The 14,602-nt window shown below is 43.2% G+C and overlaps 1 protein-coding gene across 1 annotated transcript in view; it reads left to right on the top strand.

Moving 5' to 3' along the window:
- The first annotated feature begins 1,477 nt into the window (after positions 1–1,477).
- The window catches only part of LOC112246373 (heparan sulfate glucosamine 3-O-sulfotransferase 3B1), a 43,899-nt gene continuing 30,774 nt past the window's right edge, over positions 1,478–14,602 (top strand). Inside the window, exon 1 of the mRNA XM_024414673.2 lies at positions 1,478–2,383. Within this exon, the coding sequence (XP_024270441.1) occupies positions 1,797–2,383 (587 nt within the window). The 5' untranslated portion in view covers positions 1,478–1,796. The remainder of the gene's footprint in view (positions 2,384–14,602) is intronic.

Genomic DNA, 14,602 nt, shown 5'->3' with positions numbered 1-14,602 from the left:
ACAATTACATCAGTTGATATTGAGTTTGAGAAGACAAGATGGGTCATCGTTATGCATAATAAATCATGTATTACCGTAGGCCTGTAGGATATATGACACAGAACCAGGGCAGACAACCCTATCCAATACAATGTGTTCATATACACATTAAATAATGCTCAAAGATTTTTAAAAAATGAAAAAAAGGGAATAGCACAGCTGGTGGACTTCACAGCTGCCTCGACAAAGATAATTTTAACTCTTTAGAATTTCTTTAGTGATTAGAATCCATAATGTCTCTTCGTCCAATAAGAGCATTTATAAACCGGATGGTTCGAGACCTGAATGATGATTGTCTGACATCCGTGGTATACAGACATTATAAACTGGGTGATTCGAGCCGTGAATGCTGATTTGTTTGAAAGCCATGGTATATCAGACCACATACCGCAGGTATGACAAAACATTTACTTTTACAGTTCTAATTACGTTGGTAACCCGTTTATAATAGCAATAAGGCACTTCAGGGGGTTGTGGTATAGGGCTAAGGGCTGTATCCAGGCACTGTTGTCGTGGTTAAGAACAGTCCTTAGCCTTAATATATTGGTCATATATCATACCTCCTCGGGCCTTATTGCTGAAATATGTCATGGCATTGTTGAATACTTGTTTCTGAATGTATTGAAGGGAATTTTAGAGCGTGCATTATTTCCCTTTACAAACTGGGTGGTTCTAGCTCTGAATACTGATTGTCTGACTGACAGCCGTGGTATATCAGACCGTATACCAGGGGTATGACAAAACACTTATTTGGTAAACAGTTTATAATAGCAATATGGCACCTCGGGGGTTTGTGATATATGGCCAGTATACCAGCCCTTTGTCGTGGTATATTGGCCATATACCACATCCCCTCGGGCCTAATTGATTAAATAAGGCACATTATATTTGCATAGTATAATTTAATGGATATAGTTATTTTTTACATGTTTTGTTTGAGCTGCTTTTGAAAGCAAAAGTCGAATTGAAAACATTATTGACATAGTTGATTTTGATGTTCATAATAGCAAGCTGGGACTGATGGTTTGGTTACCACGGCAACTACTGTACATATATAGTAAACTTACCAGCTACTTCAGTTAATGTTGAACACATTTCTACCGGAAAATTAACTAATTTCTATCAGCAAATGTTTTAAATTATAGCCCTGGTATAAAACGGATGATCAACTCGGGGCTCCATGCGTTCTCTGGAAAATAATGCAACTCCTTGGAAGGTCCGTTCCACGTCGTTCATTGTTTTCCATAGAACGCTTAGCCGCTCGTTGACTATCCTTAATGATCTCAACGAGGATGCCACGCGAGCGCCCTCCCACAATCTCCTGTGATAGGTCAGTTTAGCTTACTAATTAGCTTGCCTGCGTCAATTGGCCATGGTGATTGTCAATCAGAAGTACCCGTACGCCCCCTCGCGCTGTAAATGTCTTGTCCTCGGAGGAAGCCCTCAAACTAACAGTTTGAAGAAAGGTTTGGCGACGGTGGTGCTTATGGAGAGAGACGGCTGGGGCTTGGAGTAGCACCACTGAAGTGCACCAGTCGTTCCTTTCAATTTCCCAATTATTTCCCGTGGCTCTGGTGAATAACAACTATAGCATGCAATGACTTTGCACTCGTGGATACATCATCCGCTTTAGATTAATTGCTTGGTTTATTATTTTTTTCGTTTTAGGTGAACGGCGAGAATACTTGAGGTACAATCGAGAGTGAGTGGTTTTGACAATATGTGTTGCTGCAATATGGTATGCAACCTAAAGGCTTATGGAATATAGCCAGATTTCCCACAATCTGTATGCGTTCTCATTCAGCCCGGTTAAAAATAAATTATTTCTGCTCGGCATCATGTTTTTACTCTGGGTATATATGCTCTACTCCTGCGTGGGCTACTGCGCCCCCATGCCAAGTTTGGTCGTGGACAATAACCGGGGAAAGGAGACTGGGATGGGGTCCGTGGTCGGTAAAAGGACCGAGAATAACGGCAGAGCGGACCTCATGTCCAGACTACTCCCTATCCCACCCTGGGTGGATATAGAATCCGATTATGACGAACCATCCGTCCGGACCTCCTCCAGAGACCTGCTCAATAAAGAGATAGACGCGTACAGAGGAGTTGAGGACTGGGGTGAGATGAGGGGTGAGGGGCAGAGAGCTCCTGAACCCGGTGCGATGTCAAGTTTCTCCAACGACTTGGGGAGCAAGAAACTGCCGCAGGCGATCATCATCGGGGTAAAGAAAGGAGGGACGCGCGCGCTGCTCGAGTTCCTCCGCGTGCATCCAGACATCAGAGCTGTGGGAGCCGAGCCGCACTTCTTCGACCGCAACTACGAGAACGGACTGGAGTGGTACAGGTAAATACATCAACATTGTATGCTCTCACGTTCGATGTGCATGAAAGATAGGCTATCAGACGTACATCGATGATTCCCATAGATCAACCAGCGCTATACAAGACACGGCGAGGGAATAGGCATGACAGTCATAGCTATCCATCCAGTTATTAGAGCTCAACTTCCAATAGTTGTCCATAGCAGCCTATTGCTTTTCATTTCGTTGCCTATATCTGTGAAGGGTTTCTTCGCGTTAAAACATTCGAATATCGACTTAGAATGGTATAGTTAACAAAGTATTTAAATCACAGGAAAAGTTTGATTATCTTATTTATTACGAAGTTATAATCATTATATAATTAAACAGTGCATGTAAAGGATTCGATAGCATAATTCAGGCGAATTGTGTCTGTGCGTTTTTTACAATACGATTTGTATTATCAAATAGAACTAAATATGTCCCAAAAATCAATTTAGTTAGCTCCATAATGCATACTAATAGGTCTTGATCATATCTTAATCTCTATTTACCACATACATGTATTCTAAATAAATGTTTAGGGATAATGTCAGTGACCATATTTGGGCCGATATAATATCTTTATAAGATACAGTTATTTACTATTATTTCAATCGATGTTTTGTTCTGTATATTTGTTATTAGGGTGCTTTTCCAAAATCCAATCAGTCTTGGCATCAACGTGGACATATGATCATCCAGTATTCAAACCCGAGTAAAACTGTAGGGTAATTGAATAGCATTAGTGAGAACAAATTCATATTTTTGTATTCAACTTTCACCATGTTCCGGGAGTAGGCTAGACTATGCCTGAATAATGAATCAATACACTGTCACATAGGCTAATCTATGGGCTGTGCGGTTTTCACGTTGTGCAGTGGTCTCTATTGGACACAGTGCAACATTGCAAGTTAACGGGTTACTTTTCAGCGCTGTTGAGGTGAGTTTTACCTTTGAATATAAATAAATAATTGGAATGAATACAAGTTTACATACATGCGTTTCTTATACTATAACGCTGAAAAGGTTAGGCAATGTGCAAGTTGTGGTCTGATGTGGAAATGTAATGAATTCAAGATCGAGAAAGTGTAGGCCTAATGTATTTGAAGTAAGATGTGCTTGATTACTTTAATTATTAATTACATTTTTTCTATATTTACACATTTCAATGTAAATAAATACGCAATGTCAGGCTATACTTATTATTTTAGTTAGTCCTATGCGAGTTTGAAGAAATGATGTTAATCTTAAATAAATTATAAACTAAGCAGGGTTGTCCTACCTCTCTCCTTCAATAGAAATACATAATACATGCACTCGGATGGAACAGTAATTACTCTACAACACAATAGCACTGAGCTTCTCTGAGAACATCAATCAAACAAAAATGATTCAAACGTGTTTTCAGATGGTAGCTATACCTTGACACCAGCCATTTACATTTTAACAGACAATGAGTGGCAGGAGGGCAATGAGTGGCAGATATACTAGGCTAAGTAGGCTACTGTAGTAGAAAGAATAAAACATTTATGCCAGAATTACTTCAATAATTAATTAATACAAAATCCCACCAACAGTTTGAGCGCTATTCCTTGATCAATATTTGGAAATACATGACCCACCCTGTCCCTCCCTCTCCTATATTCTTCATGCATAATTAACCATTATAAACAACGTGCAGAGCAAGTGTGACTAATAACAGAAATATTGAGGACTCTATCTCACGTTGCATTCTCTTGACTCGACCTGTAAAAGAACTAGGGCCTACTCAATTGATGGCGCCTGGATTAGTAATATAATTTAGACGTGTTTTTAAATAGGCCACTATAGTCAACGACGACTCGACAATTGCAACTCATATCCAATCAATATGAGTGGAACATTATGTAGCCTAATCATCTTACCTAAGTAAATTAGTCAAAGCAACACTTTAAAAGAATGAAGTCCATGGATGAAATGTGTGAATTTTTATTTAAGTGAAACGTAGCCGAGGTATTTGCAGCAAAATCCGAGAGCATAGTGGATGGTTTCCTTCTCGCCTAAACCCCTGGGACATTGTTTTAGCTTAGGGAGAGTTTCTTCCTCTCTTTTCCCTGGACGCGGAGCAGAACTAATAGCTTATCTGACAAGTTGATAAAAACACTTCTGGATTGCATGCCCCTCTGAATAACCGGATTTGGTGCAGTATGGTGTGAAGAGCCGGGCTGTTAAATATGCGAGGTGGTTGAGGGCCCCAACTAAAGTAAGGCAATGAAATGAAATAAAAAGCGGCATGATAAATCTGGGTGTTTAGAGGGGGTGACGGGCTATATGGATTTGATTTCAAATAAAAACACTTTCTGCCGCCCAATTATTCAGGGAGGGATCCAACTTGAGCTTTTGAATTTGCATTGATAGACATAGCTTACAAGTAGGCTTTATTAAACTGTGCACACTTTGGCTGAAATACGTTATCCAAATGGTGCTAGTTATATCATTTTATTTACATTGTCCATTAACCCGATCTCCTCGTCACAAATGCATCATTTTAGAAAGAACATCCACGGATAATAGGGAACATTGAACAGTTTGTGATAACGGTCATGTGGACCATGGCTACGGTGGATTCTTTTGGGTCGGTGTTGCGGGTGTGTTCGTAAATTCAATCTGGAGTGCCAGAGTGCGCTCAGACTGCGCTCTGGGTGTTCAGAAATTCAGAGCGTTGGCGACTGTAACTGTGCTGCTGGCAATAATTTAATGACGCTTTTTTTTGCCGACGTTTACTGGTCATATTCAACGGGTGTTGAGCGTTCGTAAATTCATCAGTTATTCTGGTCTCGGAACACTCATACGAGAGTGCTCTGAAGTCAGGGTAGATAGCCTGAGGGAATTTACCAACGCGCCCTAAATTAGACGGCCAATGTCATAAACCCTCAAAGTTCCAGAATGGAATGAAATTGGCATTCCATTTCTCCCTGACATTGGTCAGGAAGAAATCAAAACCAGTTTAATTGGAATGATTGGCAGTAGAGACATAATACCGATTTTTCTTAAGCAGGAAAATAAAAGAAAGGCATGGGATATATTAGAAATTGTATAATATAATTATTGTCAACGTAAAATATTGTCACAAAGTTATAAATACAGTTTATACAGGTTTTATACACATTTTCTGCATGAATAGCCTCTGAAATATATGTAAACAGACCATAAATGTCAACATTTTGTTTTCTTGGAAAGTGTGAGTGCTTTTATGATATAGTATCAGTAGTTGTTGCATTTACAACTTGTCTCAGTCCTATCATCAACTGATTTCAGCCAGTGTATGGCTGTGGATTGACGGCATTGTTTGAGTGGAATTTTGGAATATTGGCAGCTAATTTGAAAAATTTATGTAATCACTCCTCTAAAACTGTCTGGCTAGCTAGCTAACAAACATACAGTGCAGATCAATTCTACACGATCTTATCACAGGACTGGCAAACCATGGTTGACCAATTCCCTGACCAAAATGGCTGACCTTTATCCCATCATAAGAAGGTTCATGGCCATTCTAGTATTCTAATTATATGGTTGTAATCCTCTCTCTTGCAACCCTGTTTACAGAGAAAATATGATGCTGGCTGGGAACCAACAGATAAAATAAACACAAATGCATCTACGTTTTATCTACTCCTGGCTGTATTTTATCTGGGCTCCTGGCTGTGTTTTATCTGTGCTCATGGCTTCGGTTTGGCTGGGCTCCTGGATGTGGTTTGGCTGGGCTCCTGGCTGTGGTTTATCTGGGCTACTGGCTGTGTTTTATCTGGGCTCCTGGATGTGGTTTGGCTGGGCTCCTGGCTGTGTTTTATCTGGGCTCCTGGATGTGGTTTGGCTGGGCTCCTGGCTGTGTTTTATCTGGGCTCCTGGCTGTGTTTTATCTGGGTTCCTGGCTGTGGTTTGGCTGGGCTCCTGGCTGTGGTTTAGCTGAGCTCCTGGATGTGGTTTGGCTGGGCTCCTGGCTGTGGTTTGGCTGGTCTCCTGGATGTGCTTTGGCTGGGCTCCTGGCTGTGCTTTGGCTGGGCTCCTGGCTGTGGTTTATCTGGGCCCATAAACCCCTATCTGTTTCTATCTCCTTAGGCTTATCATTTGATGGGACAATGGTAATAACATTGGAACACAGTTAGATCTGTGGTCAACTTGCTATTTAGTACATACACACACTTGTTCAGCTAACCTTGTGGGGACACACAATTCAGTCCCATTCAAAATCCTATTTTCCCTTACCTCTAACCCTAACCTGTACTCTTACCCTAACCTTAACCCAAAACCTAACCTTAACCCTAAACCTAACCCTAGCTCTTAATCCTAAAACTAACCCTAACCCGTACTCTTACCATAAACCTAGCCTTAGCTCTTATCCCTAAAACTAACCCTAACCCGTACTCTTACCCTAAACCTAGCCCTAGCTCTTAACCCTAAAACTAACCCTAACTCGTACTCTTACCCTAGACCTAGCCCTAGCCCTAGCTCCTGACCCTTAACATAACTCTACCCCCCCTAACTCGTACTCTTAAAGACCTAGCCCTCTAACCCTAACCCCTACCCCCAAAAAATTCTAACCCCTGTTGGTCGACCTTTTGTTAGTTTACTATTCTTGTGGAGACTTCTGATCCCCACAAGAATAGTGAAACACATCCACACACACACACACACACACACACACACACACACACACACACACACACACACACACACACACACACACACACACACACACACACACACACACACACACACACACACACACACACACACACACTGTTCAACTGACTGAACAGTTCAGCTGGGTTTTTCGATCTAACCCAGTTTGTCAGAAAGCATCTCATGTTTTTAGTATGCTGTAGTGACTCCTCTCATGCAATCACAGATGTCTATATCTGGGCACCAGTTTCTTTTTTTCTTCAAGGAGAAGATCAATGAAAGAGATGTATGGGTCTTTTATAAAGGGTTGTGTAATGCCATGATGTTCATTTGCCTTACACTGTTCTTCTCTGGCTAGTTTGCACCATCTTTGTCTCTGTGAGCCCATGGACACCTATATTTAGCCTTGGAATTCCTCCAACTAGAGAGAGATATTTTCTCAGTCTTATACTTTTTAGAACATAACATGGATCACTCTTGTGTTCTACCCATAGAGATCCTATTCAATTAGTATTCAAATTCTATGGTTCTACCTCCTGGAACTGAACCTGAATGTAGATTTATTAGTTCTAGAGGTACTGTTAGGTCCATTCATTTGGACTGTTTTCATTAGCTGCACACAATTCCTTCTTCACACTTTTCACTCTCTATTTCCTACCATTTGACTGTTTCTTCTGTCATGTCAACGTTTTTGTTTCCTCATCCAAATGAGAGATTTTATCTACAACTTAGTCTACATTTGTCAAGTTGATTATGACAGTTTGGTGGTATGTGGTGCTTCTCTTTCTGTGCTCCCATTCCATGGAGATGTATTGATCATGAAGGGGCTTTGATTTATAATTACTGTTTCTGTGGTTTGCTAACGTGTCGTAGGCTTTCATCTTAGCTGCCTGTCAGCTCTCTGCAGTGCTGTACTGAGCCCTTTCACGGCTCCTCCCAACAAGTGTTTTTATGGTTTAACAAGTACTTCTGAACACTTATATCCACAAGGCTCCTTCTAACTTTCAAGCTCTAGATATAGAATCTGTCACTCTTGTGTGAATAACTGAGGAAAGATCAATCTGTACTTCTGCATAATGTCCCCAGCCTCTGCCTATAAGAAAGAGAATAGTTGAGCTTAGTCTGAACAAAAGTTTAGTTTCTGGCATTCAAACCTTTTTGTCTTGAAAATAAAGTGGATTCTTCCCTTGATTTGGAGCTCTTGGGGAATGTGCAACGTTCCTTTGTTGACCGTTACTGTCTGTGGTTAATGAGTGTACTTATGATACTTGTGAACTGTCATGTTTATTATTATACATTAGGGAATGCCGGCTCTTTGAACCTCTCTGGAACCTGTATACTCAGAACAATGACACCACCATGGAGAGCTGAGGTGTTGTGAACATCTATATAATGGCCCTGCATTAAAAATGACCCTTAGTTCACCATTATATGTAAGTTATTTAAATTTTTTAATTTTATTTTATTTAACCAGGTATGCCAGTTGAGAACAAGTTCTCATTTGCAACTGCGACCTGGCCAAGATAAAGCAAATCAGTGCGACAAAAACAACAACACAGAGTTACACATAAAGAAACATACAGTCAATAACACAATATAAAAATCTATGTACAGTGTGTGCAAATATAGAAGAGTAGGGAGGTAAGGCAATAACTAGACCATGGAGGCGAATTACAATTTAGCAATAACACTGCAGTGATAGATGTGCAGATGATGATGTGCAAGTAGAGATACTGGGGTGCAAAAGAACAAGAGGATAAAAAACAATATGGGGATGAGGTAGTTGGGTGTGCTATTTACAGATTGGCTGTGTACAGGTACAGTGATCGGTAAGCTGCTCTGACAGCTGATGCTTAAAGTTAGAGATGGAGACATAAGAATCCAGCTTCAGTGATTTTTGTAATTCGTTCCAGTTAATGGCAGCAGAGAACTGGTAGCCAAAGGAAGTGTTGGCTTTGGGGATGTCGAGTGAAATATACCTGCTGGAGCGTGTGCTACGGATGGGTGCTGCTTTGGTGACCAGTGAGCTGAGATAAGGCTGGGCTTTATCTAGCATAGATTTATAGATGACCTGGAGCCAGTGGGTTTGGCGACGAATATAAAGTGAGGGCCAGTCAACGAGAGCATACAGGTCGCAGTGGTGGGTAGTATATGGGGCTTTGATGACAAAACAGATGGCTCTGTGATAGACTACATCCAGTTTGCTGAGTAGAGTGTTGGAGGCTATTTTGTAAATGACAATGCCGAAGTCAAGGATCGGTAGGATAGTCAGTTTTACGAGGGCATGTTTGGCAGCACGAGTGAAGGGGTCTTTGTTGCGAAGTAGGAAGCCGATTCTAGATGTAATTTTAGATTGGAGATGCTTAATGTGAGTCTGGAAGGAGAGTTTACAGTCGAACCAGACACCCAGGTATTTGTAGTTGTCCACATATTCTAAGGCAGAACCGTCCAGAGTAGTGATATTGGTCGGGCGGAAGGGTGCAGGCAGCAATCGGTTGAAGAGCATGCACTAAGTCTTACTTGCATTTAAAAGCAGTTGGAGGCCTCGGAAGAGGTGTTGTAGTAATGACATTCCCATATAGAGAGTACAGTCCTTTCATGTGATGTATTCAATTAATATACATAACTCAGAAATAACTCCTAATCAATAATTGAAACGTGGATGGACTTTCTCAACAATACCAAGTTAATCTGGCTGCTGTTTTGTTTGCAGTGGTTGATCAAGGTTATGCTTCAGTCTTCTGTTGAAGGACTAGTTGGACTTAAATGACGCCATCCCTGAGCGGGGTGTCTTTTTGGGCCTTTGAACCTTGTTTCCCTCCACCCCGTGATAAAGAACCAAAGAAGTAAACACTTAAGGGCAGCTTGCTTTGGTTATCTAGTGTCATGACGTTGCCCTCTTTGAGTACAGCGAGCACCATCCCCCGCTCTCTGCTTCTACAACCAGACTGCTGTGGTCAGAGGTCGTAAATTCCTGAGAAGACCTCATGGACACGCAGTTATAGAGAGTAGTTTTTCATGGAGACAAAGGAAATCCTTCCACCTCACAGAACTTGAGGTACGAACAAATTTTATGTTCCAGATAAAGTGTAAAAGATCGGTGAAGAATCCAGCTACGAACTGGTCAGTTTGGCACAGCTTGGGAAGCTCAAGAGAGACGGTGTGGCCACATTACCATAACGCTGTTTATATAATAGCCTCAGATCTGAGGTTTACATCTAATTGTTGTATAAGATGAATGAGTGAGTATGATACTGTTTGTATAATTGTATAATATGATTGTGGACGGTTTAATGAAGAAAAATACAATTCCCTTTTTCCATTTGAACTAAATCAGAGGACCGCCCCTGATCCCAGTTAGGGTCAGACATCCTGGGACAGCCCTCTTCTGCCATTCCGAATAAAACCCAACTTTGAGAAATTAACAGCAGACCATGTTTCTCTCAATCACGGGAGTACAAAGGTTGCAGACCATTGCTGAATCTTTTAACCATACCACGTGGTTAAACTCTTAGACTATAGATACCAACAGAATAAGAACAAGTCTTTGATATTGACTACTAGTCTGCGGCTAGGAATTCAGTATCATTGAAAGCGAAGAACGACAACCGCCGAAACATCCATCCTATAACGAATGTCACTCTGAACTATCCCCTCTAACCAAGACAGAGAGAGAGAGAGAGGGAGAGAGACGGACAATTCTACAAAAGAAAGACTTTTCACCAGCGATCAAGACGACACACTGAGCATAAATATATATATTGATTGCAGTTGTTCCCGAATGAGTGAGCGTTCATGTGTAAAGGATTAGCATTTCAATTGTATAATCATCATTCTGTAGTGACTTCTTAGTCGACCCCCCATTGCCCCTTTGTCTAAAAAGCCGCCATGCCGGTTCAGCACACTAGGGCACATTCTATCATTTCATGTAACCATATTTACTGTTTGTTTATGCATTTTTGTGAATTACTTAGTTAGTAATAAATAAATGATTTAAGACAATTGATGTATGGATGACTCATAGTGAAGACTGGGTTCGTGCAGATAACCAACAATTTACGACGTTTGGAATGAGACTAATGTGAGGTAAAATAAATTAATCATTAATCAGAAGACTATTGATCAGATATGAAAATATCTGAAAGGTTATATTGGGAAATTATAAATTTGTAATCTGAATACTTTCCTTGGTGCCCCAACTTCCTAGTTAATTACAGTTACATGATTATTCAGTTTAATCGAGTAACTAATTACAAAGAATCTTTGATAAAACAAAGTCTTCAGTTTAATGATAGTAAAGACATGACACTAGTTAAGGCCTGCTTAGAAACTTCACCACAACAAAGGGACAAGTGGAGCATTGTTCAAAAGGGAGCTTCATAGTGGAAAAATCATGTTACGCTATCAAACTGGAGATGGTTGCAGAAGTCGGTGAGTTGATAGTTATCTATGGGCCAGCCTGTCCTGCCCCTTGCTTCCAGAGACCAGACAGGGGCTCATGTCCGTGTCAAGGACGGTTCTGGTTGGATGTCTCTTATCTCTTCACTACAGGAGCACTCCTGTTTACATGTAGGTGATCCAACACACACTGTCCTCTCCACTGACCTCTCCCTACTCTCTCTGGCAGGCAGAATGACAGGAATTACCTCTCCCTTTTCTCTCTGGCAGGCAGAATGGCAGAAAGACCTCTTCCCTTTTCTCTCTGGCAGACAGAATGTCAGATATACCTCTCCCTCATCACTGGCAGGCAGAATGGCAGATAGACCTCTTCCTCTTCACTGGCAGGCAGAATGGCAGAAAGATCTCTCTCTGGCAGGCAGAATGTCAGATAGACCTCTCCCCCTTCACTGGCAGGCAGAAGGGCAGAAAGACCTCTCCCTTTTCTCTCTGGCAGGCAGAATGGCAGATAGACCTCTCCCTCTTCATTGGCAGGCAGAATGGCAGAAAGATCTCTCTCTGGCAGGCAGAATGTCAGATAGACCTCTCCCCCTTCCTTGGCAGGCAGAATGGCAGAAAGACCTCTCCGTTTTCTCTCTGGCAGCCAGAATGGCAGAAAGGCCTCTCCCATTTCTCTCTGGCAGGCAGAATGGCATAAAGGCCTCACCCTTTTTTCTCTGGCAGGCAGAATGGCAGAAAGACCTCTCCCTTTTCTCTCTGGCAGGCAGAATGGCAGAAAGTCCTCTCCCTTTTCTCTCTGGCAGGCAGAATGGCAGAAAGTCCTCTCCCTTTTCTCTCTGGCAGGCAGAATAGCAAAAGACCTCTCCCTTTTCTCTCTGGCAGGCAGAATGGCAGAAAGGCATCACCCTTTTCTCTCTGGCAGGCAGAATGGCAGAAAGGCATCACCCTTTTCTCTCTGGCAGGCAGAATGGAAGAAAGGCCTCACCCTTTTCTCTCTGGCAGGCAGAATGGCAGAAAGACCTCTCCCTTTTCTCTCTGGCAGGCAGAATGGCAGAACGACCTCTCCCTTTTCTCTCTGGCAGGCAGAATGGCAGAAAGGCCACCTGGTTTTAATGCCATGCCGGCAAAGTTTAAACTAATTTGATCGAACACGAACGTCTGGAAGGAATGTGAGTGTTGTCCAAAAAAATAGAAACTACCTCAAATGGAGAATGATGGAGTCAGTCAACCAGTTTTTAAGTCTTCTCCTGTGATGAGGAAATGCTTTGAGACGCAGCTGTGAAACACTATAATTTTCTTCTCCAGTCAAAAGAATGGTCAACACACACACACAGACAGACACCAAACACACACAGATGACACAAAGCCTTGTCCCTGGGTCCTTAGAGAGTAGTGTGTATTGATTAGTCTGGCCTGATTGTAGGTGAAGCGTGTAGAAGGGTTAGATGGGTTAAGGGCCTTTGACTGGAAGCCAGTATGGCTGCTGCTGACTGACAGGCTCTATGTGCTTGACCATCTGCAGAGCAGGAAAATGCGGCTGAACCCTACAGGGCTGCTGGACCCTACATGGCTGCTGGACCCTACAGGGCTGCTGAACCCTAAAGGGCTGCTGAACCCTACAGGGCTGCTGGACCCTACAGGGCTGCTGAACCCTACAGGGCTGCTGAACCCTACAGGGCTGCTGGACCCTACAGGGCTGCTGAACCCTACAGGGCTGCTGGACCCTACAGGGCTGCTGAACCCTACAGGGCTGCTGGACCCTACAGGGCTGCTGAACCCTACTGGGCTGCTGGACCCTACAGGGCTGCTGAACCCTACAGGGCTGCTGAACCCTACAGGGCTGCTGAACCCTACAGGGCTGCTGAACCCTACAGGGCTGCTGGACCCTACAGGGCTGCTGGACCCTACAGGGCTGCTGGACCCTACAGGGCTGCTGAACCCTACAGGGCTGCTGAACCCTACAGGGCTGCTGAACCATACAGGGCTGCTGAACCCTACAGGGCTGCTGGACCCTACAGGGCTGCTGGACCCTACAGGTCCCATTGGGAATTCCAAATAGTTTCACTCCCTCAGTCCACACTGGGAAATATGGTTAGTTACATTATTTACAGACTAACCTGCTGAGTATCCACTATCAACACAGGAAAACATGATTTGTTATGTCGATATACAAACTAACCTGCTGAATTAAGGAACCTGACTTTCCATCTGTGAGACAGAAAATGTATTCACTGTAAGGGATTTGTCTGATGAGGTAGCTGAAATATTCTGTGAAAACGCAAACTGAAAACGGCTGCTATTACGTTGTAGTTATAGCTAGAGAGGAATGTTGACTCTGCGACGGTCTGATACGTTGCGCTCTGATGGCTTCCTGTATCCTACATCCTGGCCGTCCCTCCCTCCACAGCTCCCCTCCTCAGGGGCCAACATGGCCGACCAGCCAACCGTACCACTGACAGCAGGTTGACATCCCCTCCTCAAAGAGCGAGAGCCGCAAACATAAAAACAAGTAGCTCGAAACCATTTCTCAGTGTTGGGTAAACTTCCCCAGTGGTCCCAAATGAGAGCGGATTATTTTCTTTGTGGTCAGGCTTCAACCCTCAACCCTGACTGCCCCCCCCCCATTCTCCCCTCCACCCCAAAATAACCCATCCTCTCTTTTCAGAATCTCCTTTCTCCATTCTCCAGCTGTGCACTCCGTCTATTGGCAAATAAGAATAGTGTCACATGTTGTGCTCTGTCCGCCGATCCTGGGCGGGTCTCCCTGCAGGCCTCAATGACCCAGAGAGCCCTTTGGTCAGCACAGAAGGGGAGAAGAGCCCCTCGCTCCCGCTGCCTAAGCCGGTATGGCCCTACTGAATGGAGGCTAGAATAGGGGTGGAGGAGGAGGCTGGATGCTGGAGAAAGGCAGCTTTGAGCTTGCATCCCCAAATTACCACCGGCTAATTGTGAAAGGGGTGACCTGGGGAGAGGGGAGTGGCAGCTAGCTAGTGCAGCACTGCGGTGGCCTGGTGGCCCATGTGAGAGCCTATTGAGGACTGACCACAACATTGGGAAGAAGATGGCCTCCACAGGCAGGAACCTCCTACTGGAACTATGGATAAAGGACACTGAGCCGGACAGGAACTCAGTGTCGCATGCACACACTCAAACACACACAC

The sequence above is a fragment of the Oncorhynchus tshawytscha genome, linkage group LG01 (assembly GCF_018296145.1).
Source record: "Oncorhynchus tshawytscha isolate Ot180627B linkage group LG01, Otsh_v2.0, whole genome shotgun sequence".
Taxonomy (NCBI): domain Eukaryota; kingdom Metazoa; phylum Chordata; class Actinopteri; order Salmoniformes; family Salmonidae; genus Oncorhynchus; species Oncorhynchus tshawytscha.
Note: the sequence above shows the minus strand (reverse complement) of the source record. Positions and strands in the feature narration are given on the sequence as shown.